Source organism: Calypte anna, chromosome 1 (assembly GCF_003957555.1).
Source record: "Calypte anna isolate BGI_N300 chromosome 1, bCalAnn1_v1.p, whole genome shotgun sequence".
NCBI classification, from domain to species: domain Eukaryota; kingdom Metazoa; phylum Chordata; class Aves; order Apodiformes; family Trochilidae; genus Calypte; species Calypte anna.
The window spans coordinates 104,024,640-104,049,179 of record NC_044244.1 but is presented as its reverse complement, the minus strand read 5'-3'; the positions used below and the strand labels follow the sequence as shown (position 1 = coordinate 104,049,179).

The following is a 24,540-nucleotide window of genomic DNA, read 5'->3' as shown; positions in this document are numbered from 1 at the left end:
AGTGTAATTGGTCAGTATGGTTCATACGGATTTGCCTAAGCCTGGAAAATATGCAGCAAATGTTGACTGTATTGGAAACTGATAGATGCCAAAATGTGATTGTAAAGAAGCAATCATTATCAAGCAAGACTTCTCTGCTATGTATCCAAGAACACAATTCTTGGCATAGCACAATTTATTATTTTTATTAGTGACTGCAAATAGGCCTAAAATCATAAAATATTTTTTAGCAGCCTAAGCTTTAAAATGGGTTGACCACTGACATGAAGAATTTAGGGTCCTAAAGAGTAAGTATTGAGCAGAGCAGTACGTGTGGAAACAAATACTGCAAACCATGACCTTAAGTGAGGAACATTCTGTCTAGAGGAACAGAGACTCTACCAAAGCAAAGGGAGAAGCTGCTGCTGTTAATCAGGTCATGTGAGTTCCTGGTGGGATGTTCTGCCCAACAATTCCCACAAGTCAAGCTGTGTGTATTTTACAGTGCTATAAGCAGCATTGTTTTGTCCAGGTGTTGTATCTAGAAAGAAATTAAAGGAGGATAGATAAGACAAGGACCCTGAGAATAACTGAAATATTGAAAAATAGATCTTTGTACAGAAACAAAGTTTTGTCTTTAGCCTCCCAAAGAAAATGTTAGAGTGACATGGCTGTTACCTATAATTTTATTAACTAGGAAAAGGAAGTAGTGGATTCATGAGACCATCAGGCAAAAGTTTAACAAGGTACAATGGCTGGGACTATATCTAAATGAATGGTAGAGCTAGATTAGCATAGTTAGGTTAAAGGTTGGACTGAATGACCTTATAGGTCATTTCCACCCTAAATAGTTCTATGATTCTATAAATTCTAATTACAAGTCAGATGGAACACCTTAACAAAGGCTATGATTTCTTTCCTGGAAATATGAAAATCTTGGTTTTAATGAGTCAGGTGGGTCAAGCTGAGAATTTTGGACGTGAACACATGGCCCTTGCCATGCCCAAACATACACAGACTCCAAACTTAATTTGCATTCTCCTGCAAATATACCTGGAGGTTCAGGTTTGAGATCTTCCCAGCCACAGCTGGGGAAGAGATGCAAGCAAAAACTGCTTTTAATGTCCTCGGCCTTCCCCCTGCATTGGGCATAAGACATAAGAAGAAGATAATAAGGGTCAATGGGCTGACTTAGAGCTGCTAAACACAAATACAGTGCTAACACCCATCCTTCCTCACACAAAAACAGCTGGAACCTTTTGGGAGACCAGATAATTGCACTGGTCAGTTTTCCAGGATGAAAAGGGTGGGTTTTTGTTGTGAAGGGTCGTGGGTGGCACATTGTTTTTTTATGTTTTCTTTTCAAATATGTCACCATATGATTTCCATGTTTTGAAGCCATGAACTCCTGCTCTGTGCAAGGGAGAATGGTTTTCCTACACAAGGAAAGGGTAAGTTTTTATGGACCATGGAAAGTCATGCTGTTTGCTGGCTAGGGCCTGAATACACAGAGTTTTCAGTTCATATTGGAGAATATAAAAAAACAGTAAACATCAGGGACAAAAGAAAGCTGCCTGGTGTGGTTATGATCCTGGACCAAAACATGCACATTTCAAAATGTCCCCTAGGGAGAAAAAAAAATCTGAAAATATTACAGACAAGGGAGAAGTGGAAGGTTTCTGAGTGAGGGTAGGTGATCTGGGAAACACCCTTGAGGCTATGATGAAATCTCAGTAACTCAGACTACATAGGAGCGCAAAAGTTTGGGTTGATTTAAAGGTTTCTTGCCCAGTTCTCCTAACACTTTGAAAGGCAGACTACCAGCATAGGTGCATGTGTTTTGTACACTGCTTTGTAAATCTATTTCAGGTCACAAGAGATAGGAATGACATTTTGAAGCATGATGTACACTGCAAGTAGTGTTGTTGCCCAGTGGACCTTCTCTGGTTTTGATACTGCTGAAGATCATGAGAGACAGATTTTGAAGACTGGTTGTTCAGATCAATATGACATCAAGTTATTCTCTGCTCTGTCCATATGTTATATCTCCTGGACCTTTCATTTGTTGTTTCTTTGCAAATGTCTTCAAAACATGGATGCTGTAATTTTTCATGACATGATGATATTCTGAGTGATCAGTAAAGAGGGAGATGATTTCCTGTGATACAAAGGGGTACCATGTCATGGAGCTCCAGAGGGATCTACCTATTCCTTTTTAAGGAATCCACTTCAGGGAACAATAGTGAAGATGGAGTCATGATACTTAGTGATTTCCAACATTTAACTCCCTGAAATAGAAACCATAATGAAATACTGGGCACGCTATGGTACTGTATGGTCAGGAACACCAGACAAAGTCTTTTACTGTACCAGGCTGGTTGTTATGGGAAAGGATTTGACTCCTTTGGTTCAGCAGGATGTACTGCATATTTTGTAGATTTGCCCAGTGCTCCAATCCCTGTGGGCTTAACCTTTTCAACAACAGCAATAAAAGAAGAAAAAGACTGAGGCCCTTCTCTTATACAACTTTTATTTTAGGGGGATATTAAATACAAAGGGTTTCACTCTCAGTGGAAATTGTCCAACTGACTCCGGGATACTGTGTAATCATTAGGAACTGGAAAAACTCAAAGTGCTTGTCTGTAGTGGCTTGGATAAGACCTGCTGGGTACATTCCAGAAATGAATATTGCAGCTGTGATGAGACTTACTTTTGGTCTTTTCAGGGCAAATTACGCCCTAATGCCCAAGGCCAGTGTAAGCCTTATGCACCATTTGAGGCCCATTTAAGCCTTCAAAATAAGACTAACATAGCATTTTAATGCCACAGGAGCCTCCTGGCCCTTTTGATGGAAGTACAGGCAATACAAGGTATTCTCTAATCATTGAAATATATTCTTTCCGCTGTTAAAGACAGCAAAATGCATTCAGAAAATTCCCTGTTTTACATATGCATTCTCTTATTTCTTCACACAGCATTCTAGCCTAAAAAAGGTGTCTAAAGCATTTGCATCTGGAAAGGATGGTGTAGCCTTCAGCTGGCACTGCAGCCTGTTTGTGTCCTTCTGATGTTCCTCAACAGCAGAAGCAGGACCATCCACTCTAGGAAGCAGTGCAGCTGGATAGGAGTAGATCTGGACAGCAGAGCAGATGCTATTAAGGACATGACATCCACTCAGGATGCCTTTAGGCAGATTTATTTGCTCTAGCTCTAGTCTAGTCTTGTATCTTGCATGCCCATGGGAAGATATCTTCTGGTTTAGTTTCATGGCAAAGGAATCCCATTTGTGTGCTCCATGACCCCTACCTGGTGCAAACAAAAGCACAGGAAGTGGTGATGATGGGGAGAGTCAGTCCAAAAGCACATTCATGTTTCTACCCAAGCTGCAACATGGGAGTACCCACGTGCCTTCTTAGACAACATACATGATAAAGAAGTCTTCACAGAATTATCTTACTTGTGGATTAATGTTACCTGTAGGGAGGGTAAATTGCAGGGTCCCCACATTTCACTTTCATGGTGAAGAGTTCTATTTCTAGCAAGGGCAAGCCAGAGGAAGCTTTGTGCCAGGCAGTGGTGGCATCTGACAGCATTGCCCTGAGCTGCTGCCCCAGAGGACCTGCAAATTTCTCTCTCTTTACCGAGTTTCAGGGCAACCAGGATTCAGATGGAAAAATCCGTGCACATGGCAACCAGAACTTGATATCTTAAAAGGTGCAGTGTGTGCATGAATGCCAGGTGAGATCTGGCAAGTGAATATTTGCTTTAAATTTTGCTTTAATCACTCTTACATTTTTAACTTTGAAGTCTAGGGAAGTACATTTTTCTGGTTTATTCCTTAGATGACATGGAAAAAGATATTCCACCTACAGTACTGGAATATCATTTATAGATGTGTAAATTCATCAAGCTATGCCTCTAACAGTTTGCCCACATGGAACTACCCCAATTTGCATCAACTGAGAACTTGACTGAGGAAAAAAAAAAAAAAAAAAAAAAGAACATTTGAGGCATTACTTTTATCATAATTGCCCCAGCATTTCAGATAGGTGTGCAAGAAAGAACAAACAAGATTGGGGCAGAAGTGGGAGGAGGTTATTTTCCTGCTAAATCAGTATTGAATTAGTTTTTGTTTATATGTGGCTCATTAAAAATTTTAAAGCACATGGCTGGCTGAAAGGGTGGATTCATGAATGGAGCTGGTAGGACAGGGAGAAGCTGAACATACAAATCTTTGGAAAAACATTTAAAGAAATGACAAAAAGCAGTAAGGTTTGGAGGGGTACAGGAATACTTGGATTTAGTCAAGTTCTGTTTTTCTACTACAGATGTTCAGCTAACTACAGCAGAGATGTTCGGAGACCACATATTGGCTGTAAAATTCTAGGGCTGAGATTAATTAAATGTCTGCTGCTCCTCATACAAACTAGACTCCGGCGTTTTTCTAGCCTTCTGAAAGAACAGCTGTAGAATGCATCATGTGTATATCTTGCACTCTTAAAATATATTTTTATGACAAGTGCCTTGTTTTTTTATAAGGAAAGTTTAACATCTTATCCTTCCTCTCATTATCATGCTGCTGTTCAGAAGAAAAAAAAAAAAAAAAGGATAAGGGTCTGATACTTAGTATGCTAACATCTGATTCTTCCTGAAGTGTACTGCCTCCACCCAACACGTGGAGTTTAAACAAAATTTATAGTAGGTTCAATGGTCACAATTATTCACTTATGTTATGCTTTATGTGAGTATATTTTTTGCAACAGTTGTAGGAAGGTGAGGACCCCATTCCAGTGTAATATAATTTGTCACTTGTGCCTCTTTTTCCTCCTGACTGGACAATGTCATAGCTTCTTTTGATCAGTAAACTCACCCTTCTTCTGAATCCTCCTATGCAGGCAACACTTTTATTATGTGATATATATTTATATATGATTAATCTTGCAGAAATCTCTTTTCCTCCTCCATAAATGGATACAATAACAATTTGATTTCTAGCCAGGCCTCAGACAGTTTCCTATTTTAATTTGATATGGTACTCACAAATTCACAGTATTCTTGTGTTGTTACACAAAAACAATACAGCTATTTAACAGTGTCCAAACCAGCTTTAACAGTGTAGCCCTTAAAGCTGCCTCCTTAGCTCTTAGAGAAAAATGAAGCTGATGTCAAATGTAAAATTTTCAGCCTGCTGGAACTGTTATATACTTGATACATTACTTACACATGCCACTTATAAAAACACAAACCCCAAGCCAAAGGCGTCTCCTTTGCTCCCACATGGCTGTAGTTGAAGAAGATGTCATTGACCATAAAGGAGAAAGTAAAACATTTTGCCTTAAAGCTACAGTGCTTCACATGAAAAGGACTTACATTTCTTAACAAAAATGACTGCTTTAGGTTCATGATTTTATTGCAACTGAAGATATTTTTATTCTAAAGCTGGCCAATTACAACACCTACAGGTGGTGGGCATGTGCAGTGGTGGCTTGTGAGTGGCACAAAGGTACAACCTGACTCATGCCATCCAGGAAATTGTGCACTGAGGAACACCAGCCTGTGTCTTCATAGTGAAAATACTTCTTCATTGTTTTTTCTGAGGTACACACTACTTGACCTTTAAGTAAACAGTTTTGGGGCCTACAAAAACTTTGGGGGCCTACAAAAACTTTGGACTGGACTCCTTAGAAGTGCCAGCTGTGTGTGGAGGAAGTGCCAGCTGTGGAAATGAGAGAATGTGCAGCCCACAGCAAGCTTCCCACTGCTGCCTTTGCCACATGCAATATGAGAGGGATGAAGAAGTGAGCTCAGTCTCCAGAGGCACCCAGTTCCCACTGCATCTGGTAAGACTGGAAAGGAGGATACACCAATAATGGGGATGTTTCGCCTTTTTATCAAACACAAACCCATTTCAATATCAGCAAGTAAGTTACAGTCAGCCAAACAGCTGTCAGGAGGTGTCCATCTGAATGGGTTTTCATAGCAGTCAAGCCATGTAAAGACACATAGTCCAAATAGACAATGCTGTCTAGGCTGCTGCCCTAGGCTGGGGTAAAAGGCTGTATAATTTAGTCCAAAATGCTGATATATATAGTCCTTTCCAGGATGCTAACCAAAAAATATTAATCTTTAAGAGTTCTTTGCAAAATTACAGATAATTATTATTTTATTTTAAAACAAGCACTTTACAAATAAATGTCAACAGTGGTTTTAATGCATTGCCACAGGAAAGCCTTAAATTAATAGATTTGGACATAATAATTATAATTTTATTGTTAAAACTGCTGACAACATCAATGAGCCACAGTGGATTTGAGAGGCAACTCAGTCCATCACTGATGGATTTCTAGAGGATCAAGATTTGCATGTTGCCATGGCCTCTGCATGGCCTCTTGTTGCAGACAAGCTTGATCTTGCTGATGAGCATATTTAAAAATGTCCCATTAAGTTAACAGAGGCTTTCAGTTCTCAGGAAGCACAAAGATGTCCCATGTAAGAAGTCTGCTGCTACAGGCAGATCCTTGGATAGAAACTTACCCAAGTTCGCAGCAATAGATCTGTATTGATCAAAGTCTGTCAAATGTTGTCTGGTTGATGTTACTTTAGAACATGTTGAGCAGGCAATTTTCTTGGATTTGATTGGCTCTTTCTATAATTTTGTAGAAAAAAAATAGTATTTTCCCTAGTAATCACTATCTCCCCTGTGCAACTACATAGAAATGTCAGACACTCCTAACAATAAAAGTTGAAAAGACTTTTTTTTTTTAATTCCAAGAAGAAAGAGTTAATGGTGAAAGATGGACAGTGCTGGGAATGACATTTCTATCGGGCAGCTGTAGATAAACATGGGAGTAATTTGTTGACACCTTCGATTCACAGTTTTCTACACCTAGTAATGTGACTGAGAATTGAAAAAGAGATGATGTAAAACAGGACCCTTCTATAGAGTTAGAAGGACATGTGGATAAAATTATTAGCTACTTTTTTGGTATCTCCATGCCTATCAAGCTATACCTTCATGTGAGTGTTTATAATGTTCAGGGTAATATTTCTTATGTAGCTAAAATATCATATACTTGAGAATCCTCATCTACCAAGGTTGTTACTTGCAGGATCATAAAGGGTTTCATGGACAAAACCAGTGGGTGTACCACAACCTTAAGGAAACCAGCTTGCAGCTCCCAGACTCAAGAGGACTGAACCTTTTTATGAGGATTTCATTTTTTCCAGAGTGTACAAAACTTGTGTTATAGCTTAAAGCTAACTGAGGATTTGTGGCTGCCTGTGTCTCCGTTGGAAAAGGTCAGCTTTGAGATTTCCAGGTCAGAAGTGTTTGACAAAGATCCACAGATGATCCACAGCTCAGGACATGCTAACAGCCTTTCTTGTTTAAAGGCAATGTTGAAACTGTAAAGAGGCTAAGAGGGCAAAACTGGGAGGCAAAAGAAGGCAATTTGTTTAAGTGATTTATCCTTACACTTCAAGATTCTCAGACTAGAAGAGAGTTCCTCTTGCTGCATGAGGCACAACTGCCCTACCTTTCCATTATTACACTGCACAGTTTTGAAATGTAAATAGGAAAGACTTCATAATCTATGGGGTAATCTGTGCAGGCTAATTTGTACCTTCCTGGAAAATCTAGATCCTTGCTCAGTAAAACAGGGCATAGTGGAAACTTAGGCAACTTTTCCTGTCATTTGGGAAATCAAAGACAACACGAGACAAGCAGCGAGAGGCACCATTTAATTACCACTAACTCATCTAAATGTTCTTGTTTTTCCTAGGCTATATAGCTGGACAGTTGGAGTTATGCTGCAGCATGGGAGAACATTACACTGGCCTCTTGTGCACCATATGACTTTTCATTGACAAGCTAACACTTTTTTAATGAGAGTTTCTAAGGTTGTTATCCAAACTACATTCCTCATCCCATATCTCATCTTTAGCACCTCTCCCAGAGGAATCTGGGAGTTTGGACCCAGACATATATGTGAGTCCAGGGCTTGAACAGGTCCCAGTGAAGTCAATAAAAATATTGTTGGTGCTGAGCAGGTATCTAGTCGGCTCAAATGAAAAGTAAAAGCCATCCAAGAAAATGTGGGAGATAAATTACAGGTTCCTTTTTTAAAATCAAAATATGCCTTCTCCTTTCTCCCTAAGTTTTTTTCCCACTGTCTTAACTTTACAACTAGTGTAAAGTTAACTGAGAAAATGTTTAAATTGTAAAATGTTACATAGTTCTTGGCAAATGCCAAAAAAAATTTCATGCGACTTTCATGATACATAACTCTTAGCTTTGAAACTTACTGACTGCAGTCAAGAATTTCTGGTGATGATAAAATACTGAAATGTAGAAAAAGAACTGTGAACTTTTGTTCACAGGTATCACTGTTTCCGGAAGAGTGGAAAAAAAAAGAAGAAAGAACACCTGCAAAACTTCAGTGTGTTAAATATTTCATAAGTATAACCTCAGGGTTATGTTAATGTAATCATTTACATGGGAGTATTAGTTTTTGACACGTTCGTTGCATTGGTTAACCTGTTCTTTACAGAAGTGTTAGGCTCTCGAAGCACCCTCTGGAACCAACAGAGGTGGGTACTGGTCTGCTGTTCTCTGCTCATCCCACCACTGCTCATCCAGTCCTGATTGTGCAAAATATTACAGATATGCACATCACTCCCATGCAAACAGAGAGGTCGGACTGAGATGCTGTTTGCAGGGTAGGACGAGACTGCAAAGCTGCATCCTCTTTGGAGCCCTGCAATTAGAGAGCACCTGTTCCCTGCACAAGATAATAAGCACTTTTGTGTCCCATGCGTCCCCTGGTGCAAGGCAAGGCACCAGGTGATGGTGGGTCCTGTTCCTCACAAGGAGGGAAGCCAGCAGAGTCGGACTCCTCCGGGATTCCCCTCCTCTCTCCATCCCAGAGCCTAGGCTGCCTTCCAGCCCTTGATCTCGGCTGAGACTGAGCTGTTTGCCAATCTCACTCGATAGGCAATGTTAGCGTAGAAAGAGCAGATTAAAAAGGTTAATGCAGACATTTGCCCTTTGCGGTGTCCGTCGGAGCACTAATCTGGGGAAGGAAGACGAGAGGATGGGGTGAGTGGATGTGTGTGTCAGACGGCAGGGGCATGATCTAAGTGCCTGAAGTCATTCAAAAGGTCAAAGCAAGCACTAACTCTTCCCCGCCCTCTTTCCTCCTCGGGGTCTCGGGGGACATCACAGTCCGCTCAAACTAGATGACAGCTTGCCGGGACTTAATGACAGGCTGGGTGCAGACCAGCCGCGGCCGCCCAAACAAAAGGAGGAAGTTTGGTGCTGCCGCCCACCCGAGAAAGGTGCAAGGGCAGGGGACGCGCCGGGACCCAGGGGGGCAGGGGCTGCTCAGCTCCCCCCTCCCCCGCCACCGCAAGGGCGCTCCGCATCACAGGCGCTCTCACAACAGCCCCGGCCGCTTCCCTCCTTCTCCCTCCCACCCTTGCTAGAGCCAGGCGTAAAACTGCAGTGAGCATTGCAAAATGAACGGCAGCGTCAGGCAGAAGAGAGGGGGAAGCGGGCAGGACGTGAGGTAAGCTCCGCTCCACTGTCCCCGGCCAGCGGTGACATCCCAAACCTCGGATGACTCTGTGGCTTTAAGCAATTCGAAGGAAATTCTGCGCTTTTCATAGACAAGATTTTTTTTTTTTCCCTCCCGGTCTCTCCTCCGCGGCTTCCTCCTTCTCTTCCCCTCTCCTGCCTTCCTCTCTCCCGCTCCTTTCTCCCTCTGTTTCTCCTCCCCCCGCAGCACCCCCCGCCTCCCTTTTCCCCCTCCCCTCAAGTTTCTCCCTCTGTCTGATTAAATGAGAAGTGTGGGAGTGGTGGTTTTGAAGCTCTCCCTTTAAGAGGCAGCCTGCAGTGACGAATTGTTGAAATTGCCATTGCAGGATGGCATTCCGCTATAAATTCATTGTTCCACCTCCTCTCATCTTCACATTTCTCTCTCGTCTCCTCTTGTTCACATCGACAGACTGGGGATAACAACAACAACAACAGAAAAGATACAGGGAGGGGGCTTTTACAGAAATCCGGGACGTTTTCCGCTTCTTGGGCGCTTTTTCTTTTTTTTTTCTTTTTTTTTTTTTTTTTAAACTTTTTTTCTTTCTTTTTAACCATTTCACCGGAGACGACCGAGGCGGTTTTTGTTGCTTTTGCTTTTTTCTTCTCTCACCTTCTCCTCCTTCTCTTCAAAACCAAAGGGGGTAAAAGAAGGAAAGGGAGACACTGGAGACCGAGAAAGTGCCGAGTCGCAGCAGACCTGCCCCCTGCCCCTTCTGCCGCTGCTGGTGATGATCCGGTGACTACAGCAGAGAAGTGGAAGAGGAGTGAGAAGTGCTCAAACTTCTCGACTTGCCGGGTCCGAGCCTCCTCTCCTCCTTTTTCTCTCCTCCCACCCCTTCCTTTGCCTCCCCAGCAGCAGTGATTTGGGATTTTTTTGCCTCTCTCTCTCCTTCCATGTGCTCCCGGCTCTTCCTTTCAGAGAAACACAAAGTTCACACGCGAGCGGCTTTTGTTGACATTTTTTTCTCTCCCACTCACACTTGACTCGAGTTGGGGAGGGAGAACTTTCTTTTTCTTTTTATTCTTTTTTTTTATTTTCTCTTTTTTTTTCTTTTTTTTTTTTTTTTTTTTTTTATTTTTTTTATTTCCTTATTTTCCCCTTCTTTCCCTCTTCTCTCCTTCCTCGAACTACGTTGCTGCACTCCCCCGACCGGGTCCTTCCCCCCGCCTCCCCAGCCCTTATTATTATTATTATTACTACTATCAATTATAACCACACCGTGGCCGCTCCTGACGGCGAGGCAAGCATGCTCCTGAAGCTGCTTTCCCTGCTGCTGGCCGCCCAGCTGCACCTCGCTCTGGCCCAGCCACCGGCACCTGCCGCCGCCGCTGCCACCCCGCCGCCTCCCCGGCCCCGGCTCCGGCCCGGCCCTCCCCTCGGGCCGCCCCGCCGCCCCCCGCCGCCCCACGGGGCCAGCGGCGTCGTGCGGCGCCTCGACCCGACCTACGCGGGGGGCGGCAAAGCGGGATACGTCCTCTACGCCGGGGGCCAGCGTTTCCTCCTCGACCTGGAGCGCGACGAAGCGGTGGGGCCGTGGGCCGGCGGGCCGCCGCGCTGCTATTACCGCGGCACGGTGGACGGCAGCCCGCGCTCCCTGGCCGTCTTCAACCTCTGCGGCGGCCTCGACGGCTTCTTCGCCGTCGGCCGCTCCCGCTACACCGTCAGGCCGGCGCGGCGCGGCGGGGACGCGGCCGGCCAGCGGATCTACGGGGAAGGTCCGGCCCGTGCCCCCCACCTCTTCCGCAGAGACAGCTTCAGCTTCGAGACGGTGCCGGCCCGCACCAGCTGCGAGACCCGCGACCCGGACGGGGCAACGGGAGATGGACGGCGGAGGCGGCGTCGGCGTCGCTCCGTTTCCCGGGCCCGGCAGGTGGAGCTGCTGCTGGTGGCTGACGCCTCCATGGTCCGCAAGTACGGGAAGGGGCTGCAGCACTACCTGCTCACCTTGTCCTCCATCGCCTCCCGGCTCTACGCCCACGCTAGCCTGGAGAACCACGTTCGTCTGGCCGTGGTGAAGGTGGTGGCCCTGGGAGAAAAGGAGAAGGGGCTGGAGGTCAACCGGAACGCCGCCACCACTCTCAAGAACTTCTGCAAGTGGCAGCACCAGCACAACCACCTCGACGACGACCACGAGGAGCACTACGATGCCGCCATCCTCTTCACCCGCGAGGTAGGCATCATCCTGACTAACGGAGACTTTGATGTCCCTTGAATGATGTGTCGGGGCTTTGCGGTGCTGTGCTTGAGGCTGTCCCGCCAGATCCTCCAGCCTGGCTTAGCCCAGCAATTGGCTCCCTACTTATGCCTTCCAGCTTTCTGTCATGGTGTCACTGCATCTCAGGGGCTGGCACCCACACATGCAGTTCCCAAGGGTGGAAGTGGGGTCGAAAACCCAACAAATTGTGTTTGTATTTCTGTGTGCCCCCATCCCCTGTGAGGTCATCCCCACCACAGGTGCACAGTCGTTCGTGCAGGTGTTGTTCTGGGGCTCCTGCCAGGGTGGAGAGGTGGTAATTTGCCTGACTATGGGACTGGCTGAGTCCCATATGGGACCTACCTTATCTCTGCTTGAGAAGCAACACTGGTCCATCTATCCCAGAGAGATGCTTCACACACAACCACCCATCTTGCAGGGGAAGTGGTCTGGGGACATGGCTGATAGCGCTCCCTAGCCTAAATTAGTCCCCAGACAAACCTGCTAGTGAAAATGGTCAACACCTTAAAAGTACACGCGACTTCCTTGTTGAGTGCACTGGGATGCTATTTCCAGCAGGAATAACTCCGCCGCACTGGAAGCCGGCAGCGCTTGTGGTTCAAGGGTAGGACATAAACGCAAACCGCAGGTAAACAGAGCTGCAGGAGTTGAGTGAGTTGGGCTGGTGGAAAGGGGATGCAGTCTCTTTCCCATTCCCCAATTGAAAAACGTGTGTTTTTCTCAGATCCTCATTGGATCATGCCGGTCTTACCCATGCAGAGCTGTGACTTTCTCCCTTCCCGGTTGGTAATTAATTGCATTCCCAGGGGTCATTAAGGGACATTGCTCCAGTAGACATGTGGCTGAGTTTATGCAGTGGAGTTCTCCTGTAAGAGTATCCCTTCAGTGGTTTGGGTTTGGTGTTTTCTTTTTTTCCCTTCCCCGAGTATGAAAAAAATAACTGCATGACTTTCCGTTCATTTGAGTTCTCCTGCTTTTCTACATCATAGGAGCCTGCCAAAAAGGATGCTTTGGATAGTTTGTGGAAGGAGTTGCTCCAGAAGGGGGGGAAAAAAGTGCCTGGTTTGCTTTTATAGCTGTAAATAGTTGAAACATTAGGTTCTGTGTCAGTCAGGCATCACTTGTGCAGCTGGAACTTTTTTTAGTTTAAAGCCCATCAGTTCAATTTGCAGGCTTTCATTTTTTTATCATTATAATCTGAATGAAAGCAGGCTACCTAGTCTGGTCCAGAGCGCTCTTGCTTTTTTCTATACACATTCTTTCTAATGGTTTATTAATTAAGCCTGGGCCAGAGTCCATCACTTTTTACTAAAGAGTGTTTTTCTCTGCCAGGATTTCCATTTATTTTCCTGGGTTTTATTACAATTCAGAAACTCTTTAGGGTGGCAGACTGTGATTCATAACATCAATTATTAAGTTAATTTGGATTGAGATAGGATGAGAATATAAAGTTTGCTTGCTTTACAGATGCTTATCTGTAATTCTTTGCATGGATGCCCTCCTGCCAGAATAAGAGTGTTCTGATAATCAGTAATCCACTTTCAAAGACTCCTGAGCTATGCATCTTCCATGTGTAGAGTTACTTCTTTTGCATGTAAGTAGTACCTAAACTAAGCAAAATGTCACGGTTTCTGTGGCCTCCTTCCACTCTTAAGATGCAAATACTGCTTACACTACTGCTTAGGGATGTAAATGCTTTCCAGAAGAAAAGCACAGACTTCCGTTTTCTTGGTTTACATTTTAACACGTTTAACTGTGGGATTAGCTCCTCAGTGCAGTTCAGTAAAACTTAGTTGGCTTTAATTTGCTTTGGGCACACACACACACATATTTGACCGAGTATGAACAAGACTGTAGTTTCTTGCTACAATGTATTCACGGTGGTCTTTTTTGAGGAATATGCATGATTTAGTTTGCATGATTTTTATATGCTTACACATGACATGTCAACATGAATCTCTGCTTCTCTTGGAATGTAAACATGAAAAGAGTTAAAGGATGAAAAATCAGTAGAGATGTTTCCCAGAGAAAACAGCCTTGCTTTGAACTAAAGAGAGATTTTTTCCAGTTTAGCTTTTCAATGAGTGGCAGAAATTGGCAGGAGGATCCAACTTTTACAACTATGTTTTGAATGTATGAAGGACGTTGCCTAGCTACTAGACGCCAAGCCATGGCTGCATGTTTTGATGGGCTCTGAATACCGTCATGCTAATTTCTGAACATCCAGATGTCTTCTTCTAAATGGCTTATGTTTTAGGCATGGGGGAAATGTGTGAGGGACGTTTCCCATCTTTGTTTACTAGCTGAGGCCGCCTTGAACTTTGTGTCCCTGCATCATCAGGATAATATTTGCAACTCATTTGTCAGCAGAACACATGTCCTCAGCTGTATGTAACTGTTTATGTGTAGTTAGAATCTAAAGTATGCATGTTTGTTGCCATACAAGTCTCTAATGTAAAAATTATCTTCATTTCAGAGTGACATTTACTTGGATGTTATTTTTGACACCAAAAGGGGTGCTCTGAAAAGATAGTAGCTTTACTCAAGTTTCTTATAAAGAAAGAATCCTGTCTGAATTCAGGACCATCCCTTCTTCCTCTTCTGTCTTCATTACAGGTTTAAAGATAAATTAATAACTATGGATAGCCTAAGAGTGTGCTGGCAGGTATTCCTTGATATGAGTACTGGTGGTTCAAATTGTTGTCATCGTTCATACTAGGAAGTACTTCCCATTCAAAAAAAGATTTTTAGAGGGGCATTTACTGATTCTGCATTAAGTTGTCCACTCTCTTTCAATCATAATCTTACTCTGTTTAGTAAGGGCTTTAAAGCAATCATGCTACAGAGCATGGTATCACCTGTGCAGGAGTTGGAAACATCTTCAATGGGCACAGAAATTATCAGTAAATACTGCAGAACCTTGGTGGGGGTCCACAGTGATCTGAATTCTCAAAATCTAATAAGGAGAAATGAATGTTCCCAGTGGTCTCAGTCTGTCATTTTGACCCATGATTGCCAGTATCAAGCCTGACAGAGGTCCGATTTGTCAGTACCAAAAGTCTATAATTTTCTAATAAATCCTGTGAGAGCTCTCACTGAGGCAGTTTGGCCTTAACAACCCTAGAGATGATGAGTTCTGTGCTGTTTGTGGTCGAGTCCTTGACAGCAGCTGTGAATTTTTGGACTGCATGCATCCTCGAAGCATCCTCCATGGAATATAGTGATGCAAGGATTTGATCATCTGGTGGCCAGATGAATCTGAGTGAACCCCCCACCCTGTGTGGCAGTAGAGAAACAGCTGTGTGGTGGGAAGGAGGAAGAGCTTGTAGAGCTCTCTCCCCCTAGAAATTAGCTCAATTTGTTCTCAGTGAAGTCAACAACAAATTTAGAATTTAATCTTTTTCAGGCCTTTTTATTGTGAACAGTTCTTGGAAGGTGGAAACAGGTTATCTACAGGTTTTTTGAGTGCAACAAAATACTTCCCAGATTACTTGTCGAAGCAGAAAAGCATATTAGACAGGACTTGCAAGCTGCACTTGAATTCAGACTGTTCTTTCCAAGGTTTAGCCCGCTATGCAATTATCGTCCAGTATTCATCCAGTCTATTTCATAAGCAGCCCTTAGTTAAATTTCAAGTGACTTTGAGTGCATTTGGATAAAAGCCATTTCTCTTCATCTCCTTTTCCCCCAGTTCTGAATCATGTGAAAATCAAAATAGGTATTTCTCACAGTTGGTACGGGCAAAAAGAGCAAGTCCTAAGTGCTTGTTAGCGCTACCCATGATAGTATCATAATGTCTGACTCGAACAAAAAGTTCATACCAGAGCCAAAGGCTGCTGTCCTGCCTTTTTTCACACAGTAATTACGTGGGTCTTGTGTGGGTGATTTAGTCTAATTGTCAATCTGGCAGTTCTGTCAAAAATTTAACAACAAGTTTTGAATTATCTCAGATGATAGTTTCATTGCATAGAGCACATGCTTTTTTTGGCTCCGGCTTTTTCTTCTTTTTTCCTTTTTTTCTATTATCATCTTCCCACAATTATTATCCTGTAGTACTAAAACTAGTCACTGTACCAATGGTCAATAGAATAAAGTTCATGTTTATTATTGTTTATCTGAAGATATTATAATATGATGTATCTATCAGGATTCATAGGATTTTCACAAATTTTGTTGCAAATCTTACACATCTGGGCAGTGTCCTTATGGAGAATATAGTGGTACATTATTTGTGTGGGAAAAGTAGCGTAATTCACACTAATCTAGAGAATGGTAGATGGAGTTTCCCCACAGAGGAACTAAGTGTTAGGCAAGTTAAATAGAGCATTTTTCCTTGTTCACCAGTCATGAGTTTCGTGATTGAAAATGTTTACCCTTCACCTCTCCATGCAGAGTCCAGAAGCATTATGTGCAATATTTCTAAAGTCTGTGCATAATGCTGCTGCATTTTCTTTATATGCTTCAGGAAAAAAAAAAAAAGAAAAAAACAAACAAAAAAAGAAGTTATGTTAAAGTTTACATTCCGGGTGTATAAGCTGAATCCGGTTTAAACTCTCTAATACGACCAGAGTGCCCCTGGATGACAAGTGCATAAGGTCCCTATACCATCCGTGGGGAGAGTAAGAAGATACCTAAATACCCAGTCTGATGAGGAGGTAGTTTCCAAAGCCAGCAAATAGAATCATAGAATCGGCTGGGTTGGAAGGGACTTCTGAGATCATCAAGTCCAATAGCATGAATGTGCTAAATTTAGCCCAACAGGACATCACCCATATATTGGACTTTATTGAATTTCACCTTAAGTGGAATTCTTGAGATTCTAATACCCAAAACTCAGACCTATAGTTATTATGTTAACCTGAAAGGAAGACAACCTCAATTTTTAAGTTAAAGTAGTGGAGGAAGAGATGCAATTTTTGGTAGGTATGGCAGGTATCACGACTCTTGTTTCTCTCAAAAGGTAACCAGACTTAGGGCTTTCATCTCAAAATATGGGCATGGGAGAACAAAGAAAGCTGTATCTGAGTATGATAGAAGTCCTTGCAACAGTAAGGTCCTCTCCCTGTGCCCTAGCCTGGACATCCCCATGATCTCAGGAAGAAGACTTTTTACAGGAGTATTCCTCCAGGGCAGCATTCCACCATTTTGGCTTGTAAAGTCTCTCTAAAGTGTCAGAGTATCTGCTGAGGGGTAAAATAGATGATTCTGTAGTAACTTTATTCACCAGTTAGCCCTTATATCCAATACCTTTTGTCATCTTTTGTCTTAGGTCTTGTGCTCCTTTTGATTTCCAGACATAAAGTGCTGCTTGAGTGACACCCGTAATACTTTCTGTTTGGGCAAACCTCACTTTGCTCCACATAAGTTGTTCTGTATTGCTGTAACATCAGTCAACTTCCACCCACTTTGCAGAATGGGGCACGTGGGTTCCAAATACTGCCTGACCCACCTTCCGTTTTCAGGCCTGCAGTGACAGCACTGCTTCAGGAATTTGGAAATAAATACTTAATTCTTTCCTCTGGTTGAGGTGATTTTAGATCTGTATCCCCCCCAGCCTCCCAGGAGGTGTTCTTAACTGGTAATCTGCTCCAGGTATTAGGGAAACTTTCCACCCTTCTGTGACCAAAGCTGTGTCACTGTTTAGCAAGAAATTCAAGATTCAGTGGTGAGAAGGAGAGAAATTGTGACCTGAGGCTGCTGACTGGAGCGCACCCCTTAGGGCAAGGCAACCTGTTTTGCCAGAGCATGGAGAGAAGACTGTTTCTGTAATGTACCAAAGGACTGTTCAGTGTAAAATACAGAAGTGGGCAGAGGAGCAGGGACCAGAAATGAGATCCTTTCACCCAGCACCACAAGCACTGACTGCAGCCTGGCCTGGGGAAACTTCAGCCCATGGACTGCAGCTGCAGGGGCCCCAGCTCCTTGCATGCACAGATGTGCAGTTCTTCACCGTAGCCATAGGCTGGTGTAGACCATAGACCACAGGGTGCTCTCCTAAGAAACATGCTCCAAAGTGACCTCATCTTTTGAAGGAATATGAAACTGTATCACCTTCTTACTGGGTGAAGGTTTTAACTGCTGAGACATTGTAAAGAAGCTAGAAGAGGAAGCTGTACTTTAGAGGGGATGTGTGCCTGTGCCTGATAGAATGGCTATCCTGTTGGTTTATCATACATCTGATCTGAGGAGTTCTGAAGGTTTGAGACACTAGAAGAGGTTGCTCACAGAGGTTGTGGATTATCAATCTCTGGAAGTGTTCAAGGCCAGGTTGGATGGGGCTTTGAGCAACCTGGTCTAGTAGAAAATGTCCCTGCCCATACAAGGGGATTGGAACTAGGTGATCTTTAAGGTCCCTTCCAACCCAAACCATTCCAGCATGCTATGACAAAGGTTGAGAAACATTAAACATCACAACCCAAACCAAGGCTTTAGTATACTAAAGGTAAGTGCTAAGCTGCTCAGCACTGTAAACCAGTGGTGTTTTGGGGCCCATAAAGTCACAAACTGTGAGCCCTGTGAAGGGTAGGTAACTCAAAGACCAGAGGACGTGAGACAGTTTTGTTCTTCTGCCCTCACATTCCACCAAACTGTCTGTGTTGCTGCTTAAATCCTGTGTTGGATCCAGTCCACACGCTCTGGCCTAATAGTAGTTTTCACTAAACAGTTTGTTCTTATTTTTAAGCCTACCGCACAAATCAAAGGATTTCAGGTAAAATAAATTAACTGCTCCAGTAGGGAGCCATGACAGTTATCTTCATTCACAACAATGCCACGTATACATGGCAAACAGCCAGCTGGTCTTGGTGTACTTACGAATGCCAAGAAAACTTGGCCTTTAATATGCTGTCTAATTAACTACTAGTCTTATGATATACAGCTCAGTTTTCCTAAGTCATTCTTTTGCCAAAGCTTAAATCTTTACATCTATTGCCTCATGTGTAGCAAATGCATTTCATAGTCATTCTGTTTTTGAAACTACTGTAATGCACATCAGGGGCCAGGCTCTGCATTCCTTCTTCAGAAATATCAAGAAACCCTTATTCTTCGAAGCTTCTGCCACTATTTGGAGTCAATTAAATGAATATAAAGATCTGGGTAAGCTATTAACTTTTTGAGTAGAAGCCACACACCAGAGTGAATGATTACATTGAAAACTGCAGAATCCCTGCTTTCTTAATGCTTTAGATGAAGTTGAGAACTGAAAAGTTGAAGAGGCACACACAAATTTTTTAGGCTATTATTGCTTCAGGGCCTTATTTTAACAACAACAAAAAAAATATTTGCAAGGTAAATAAAACCTTTTCTATTACTCTCAGTATTCGTTATAAAGGTTTGAGACTGCTTTCTGTGACTGCCCAGAAGAACTAAAAATATAGCTGTTCATGCTGGTAAGAAATAATCTATGGTCAAATCAGCTACAGGAGGTGTAAGTCAAAAGGAATTTTGCCATAAAGATTTAAATTGGTGGAAATGTGAACAGGCATGATTTTCAGTAACATCATCTGAAACCATGCTGTTGGGAAGGACCGTGTAGCTAGGGAATGGTGAATTGACTTGATAGCAAACATTTCAGAATATTTGTCTCAAAGGTGCCTCCAGTGGCTTCAGTTATGTATGTATTACATATTGTGTGATGCTATGAATACAAACAAAGTTCAAACCATGCAAAGACAAGAGAAATAAAGAATAAATGAGACTATGAGTAGCGAATACGATGTAGCTGAATCTTCTTTAGTCACTGACAGTGTCAGCATTGGCATACAAAGAGTATCCTCATGCAGTCACCAAGGACTGAAGTCTGCAAGGAAAAGCAGGAAGCTCAGCACATGCTCTCTGTCTGGTGCGTAACCAACCCATGCCCTGTGCTACCAGCAGACCAGAAACTCCCCAGTAACATATTCATACAAAGAAGCTAAGGCCTGGAAATATTTCCTGTCACTGTTCACAGGATCCTTCACAAGCCTCCTCCACTGCTTCCCAGCAGGGTTTGCTTGGACCATGGGGCAGGCTGCACAGATGTTGTCACCCTGCTTCCTGGAGGGGATGGAGCCTTATCATATCATTGTCTACCTCTTTCTGACCACAGAGTGGTCACTGTCTTCTGCTTTATGGGGATTTTTGGTCCCACACCATCTGAGGACATCTGTTTTCCAGTTGCCCGCGGGGTATAGGATGAGCTAGATAATTTTACAGATAAGCAATTTTCAGAACCGTGTATCTTCTGTTGTGAGATTTCCTAGGAGCGACCATCAACTAATGGAGCTCTTCCAGAAATTCATTTTATCTGACCTGAAGTTAAGGTGCTTCATAACAAAGCATAAAACCTCCTTTGTTTTGTGTAGTCGACTGTTAATGTGTATGAGCAACTGCCTTGAAAGTTACTAGTGGGTTGCTGATATCTGGATATGTTTCATACTCTGGGGAGATGATGGAAATGGAGGAACAGTGGTTTGAAACAGTAGAGAGTTCTGAGGAAAACACAGGCATGTAGCGTAGCAAAATGTCAGTAACATATAATACATGAAAAGTAATCAAACATTGCTATGTCCATCAGTGCTGGCATCTATATAGCTATTTTTTTATGTTCAATGAAGGTGGTATAATGAAATCTTGTGCATAGATCTGGAAGTTTTCAGGGTGGTTTTACTAACTAGCCAAAAGTCAGAAGGGTTGCTTATGGTTAATGGATCGGTTTTAATTTTCCGTACTCCACACATCACATCAGAAGTAACTCTAAGGAATTTTCTTAGAGTGTCAGCTAAGAAAGGTTGTATTTCTATAATTATACTTGTGTCATCAAATATGGAGAATCATTGTGAGGCCTGGTTTCGTCTGCTGCTATGGCTTCATAGCCGTATCATTGATGTGGCTTCTTACTGTATGTCAGTGGAAGTAAATCATGCACTGGCATAAGACACCGGTGTGCTGATATAATTGTTCCCATACTGGGAGCAGTGCTGATGTATCTACGTAATAATAACACCCATATTCAAGAAAAGACCAAATGACACAGAATCTGCATGCAAAGACAGGGCCTGAATTAACACATTTTACACTGTTCTTGGCACTATCAACCTGAGTTGATGCTCTTACAGTAAGCTGGTTTCTGTCTTATTTATGTGCTTTTTGGTACTTGTGGAAGAATTTCAGTTCAACTGCTTGTGTGGATTCAGTTCACATTGCCCCACTGTAAAAGTATCTTACTTCCTGTACAGCTTACACTCATTTATTTAGACCAATTATATCACAAAAAAATGGTATTTTTATTGGTACTATACACATGCATTTTTCCTGAGGTTAGTTATACTGCTGTAGGTAAACCACTTACAGTTACAAAGAATTTTCTCTATGTGAAATGTACCCTTAGACTGAAAAGGCTAGATTCAGAATTGATATATCAAGGACTAAATAGATATGAACCTAAGCAAAATAATATGACCTTAAGTTTTGCATCTTCCTTGTTGAATATGTCCCAGATAATAGATTGCTTAGTAACATGACCTCACTTACAGGCTCTTCTAACATTGATCCAGAAATGCTGACTATGATACAAAAGTTTACTTGACTAAACAAACCTGAAAAAAAAAACAAAACCAAACAAAAAACCCCACTTCTTTTAAAGTACTTTAAAATGGGCATTTTTACTTGTTCCTTCTCATATGCCATGCAGAGCCAGAAGCAAAGTCTGGGGAACTAATTGGATGGTAAGGTTGTGAGCCAGTGTGGTTTGAGGGAAAATTCTCTGCATATTAACTGCATAGCTACAGGATGAACATTTTTCTTAAACCATACCTGTAAAAATCTTGGAATTTAGGTACTTTTGAGTTTTATTCCTTCTCTTCTTTTGAGACTGTTTTGTTCAGTGGTACTGTGGCATTTAAATCTTGATGTTAAGTAGCACCAAGAGTGCACTTAGTGAAGAGTTCCCAGACACCTGGAAGCCAGAAGAGTTGATCTTGAAATTTTAGCTCCATGTATGTAATAGTGCTATGTAATTTTAGCTTGAAATATCTTTTTCTTCATCTTGGAGCTAGAAAAAATTTACTTCTTTTGGTAAAGAGGTGCTCTGTCACAGTATCTGTGGACTCTGTGTTTTCATTTGACTTCAGTGGGTTTAGAATCCTGTGCATTTTTTAGTTTGCCTAAATTTGAAACTATCATAATCCGTGGACATTGTTGACCTGGAGCCTCATACAGAATGTCTTTTAGTCAGATAGATTAATTGTGAAGGACTTCATGAAAGAAAGTCATTATAAAAGGGGATTTCAAGGAAAGAAGTGAGTCTTAAAAATGAAGGGGAGAAGGGTACTCTTTGATCATTTTGACAGTAGCATTTGATAATAGTGTCATGCCTTGAAAATGATATTTTTTTCAACCACAGTGAAATGTCTATGAGTGTTCCAAATGGCATAGTGCCTGCTTTTCCTTCTCAACCAAACAAGAATATAAATGCATATTCAGACTTGCAGCCTTCCCTCTGCTTCACTATGCACTGCTGATCATTAAAATACTATGTCTGACCAAAACTAACTTCATCATTATCATCCTCAAATGGTAAATAAAAACCTAATGCTACTTGCTGAGTTTTTTGAGACATCCCATATATCTACAAGTTGGAAGTATGTGATCGAGTTGTTGCACTAGTAAGACTGGGGATATTATGCTCTTTCATATCACTGACTCTTTAAGTAAACTCTGAGAATTTCATAAATACTTGGTATTATTAAACAATGTACTATTTGACAGGTGTGATGAGGTTTAATATACAATAATATACTTTCCTCAAATGCATATGCAAGACTTGCCTTTGGAATTGAAAGATGATCTCTGGTGCAGGGACTGATCAGCAATCTGAAGCTTTCTCTCTGTGCCTTGGTTCACTTTCTGTGAATGAAGATAATATTTCTTCTGTTTTGATTGTCATTAGGAATGACATTTTGAGCACGTAACTCAATGCAATATTCAGCCTATGTATGCATTGCAGAAATACAGACTTAAACAACTATAACTGATTACAGAATCCGTACAAATCCAGTTAAACTCAGTGAAAAGATTCCCACTAACTTCATGCTGTTGGCATCCTTAGGCGGAAACTTACATTGATATTTCTATCCAGGTTCTGCTGTTTGCAAAGGGCTGGTGACTTTAACCTGTTGTTACCTATGGGTGTAAAAATTTATTTTATTAATTTTTTTTTTTTTTTCCCTTCCTGGGCAGGATTTATGTGGGCATCATTCATGTGATACTCTGGGAATGGCAGACGTTGGGACCGTATGCTCCCCGGAGCGCAGCTGTGCAGTGATTGAAGACGATGGCCTCCATGCAGCTTTTACAGTGGCTCACGAAATTGGTATGCAGTGCCTTTTCTGTTCACTTGCCAAATCAAACACTTGTAACAGCTGCATTAGTAACCAAAACACTTGGCAATTAATTCCAGATTTCCCCTGGTCCAGATACTCACTTGGGGATTAAGGCTGTATATATATGCACTTCAGGGTTAACTAATAAGGGATCAGAAGGCAAGCGAAGGCGCACAGTAGGTGTTTCCTTTCTGACAGTGTCGTTTTTAAGCAGTAGTTCAAGTGAAAATTCAAAGGCTGCTGCTACTGTCCACAGATGTCAATACGTGTTCCTTCTGAGGAAGCATTTGGCCCATCTACTGTAATTGGCATGCATTTAGTGCATACACGGTAGAAAATAACTCACCTTTTTGAACTACTTGTATGCTTTGCTGTTATGAAACTTTTTCTGGGAACAATGTATTGCCTGCAGAGAAGGCTTTTGTGGAAAAAAACAAAATTCTAGTATTCTTCTCAAGGTACAGAAATTTCAACTTTCTGGTAAAATATGGTACTGTGTGATTCCTGAAATAACTGAAATAATGCTTAGGTGATAAAGGTTTGTTCAAAAAACTGTTAACTTGGTTTCACTTTCAGCCTCATTGGACAGCAACTTAATGTAGGATCCTGACATACACCCTTCAGAAGGATTTAAGATAGAATTACAGGCAGAAGAAACTTCATGTTCTGGGACATATTGCCTGTCATGATACATTCCTTGAGAAAGACTGCTGCCATCTTGAATATTTTTAATTTACTGATGTTTTGTGGGCTGTGTGCAGTGGAAATACATTTGATATGAGGGTTATTCATTTTGGTGAGTGAACAGCAATTTAACAGTGGAGAACTTTTTTTTTTTTAAACATTCTTGGAAGGAAATAACAAGGAAAGGAGAACTTTCAGAGAGAGCCAATTTCTGAATTGCCTTGTACCTCATGCCAAACCAAAGTAAAGTTTGCTTTGGGAGTATCATTGCAGTGGTTCAATTTTCAAGTAGCTAGCAGGTAGAGCCCAAGAATTGTGTGTCTTATGTATACCTGGCTCAGTAACCAGAGGTCACCAAGAATGAAAAAGGAGCTGGCATGTCAGTGAACTGACCCTTTAATGTTTAGTGAACCAAACCCTACTACTGTTGTGGTGCCACAAAGAAGTGAAATCAGTAGTGGCTGGAAAGGGATCATGTGTTGCAAGAAAAAATAAAGTATTGTGGCAGAATGAGTTCCCAGACCAGAAATTTTATTATAGTAAACAAGAACATAATTACAAAAGAAACATCCCTCTGAAATCACTAATATGGAGCCTTTGGAAATATCTACAGTGATATAGCAAACACAGCTTCACATCAGATGAGTTGAGTGGAAGGAAACCTGGATGCTGTGAAGCTAATTACCCATCAGGAACCTGGTCTAGA

General features: G+C 42.2%; 1 protein-coding gene across 1 annotated transcript in view; it reads left to right on the top strand.

Annotated features, from left to right (window-relative positions):
• The first annotated feature begins 10,709 nt into the window (after nt 1-10,709).
• ADAMTS5 (ADAM metallopeptidase with thrombospondin type 1 motif 5) overlaps nt 10,710-24,540 on the top strand; it is a 40,329-nt gene continuing 26,498 nt past the window's right edge. The window contains exons 1-2 of the mRNA XM_030447371.1: nt 10,710-11,745; nt 23,008-23,140. Of these exons, the coding sequence (XP_030303231.1) occupies nt 10,822-11,745; nt 23,008-23,140 (1,057 nt within the window). The 5' untranslated portion in view covers nt 10,710-10,821. The remainder of the gene's footprint in view (nt 11,746-23,007; nt 23,141-24,540) is intronic.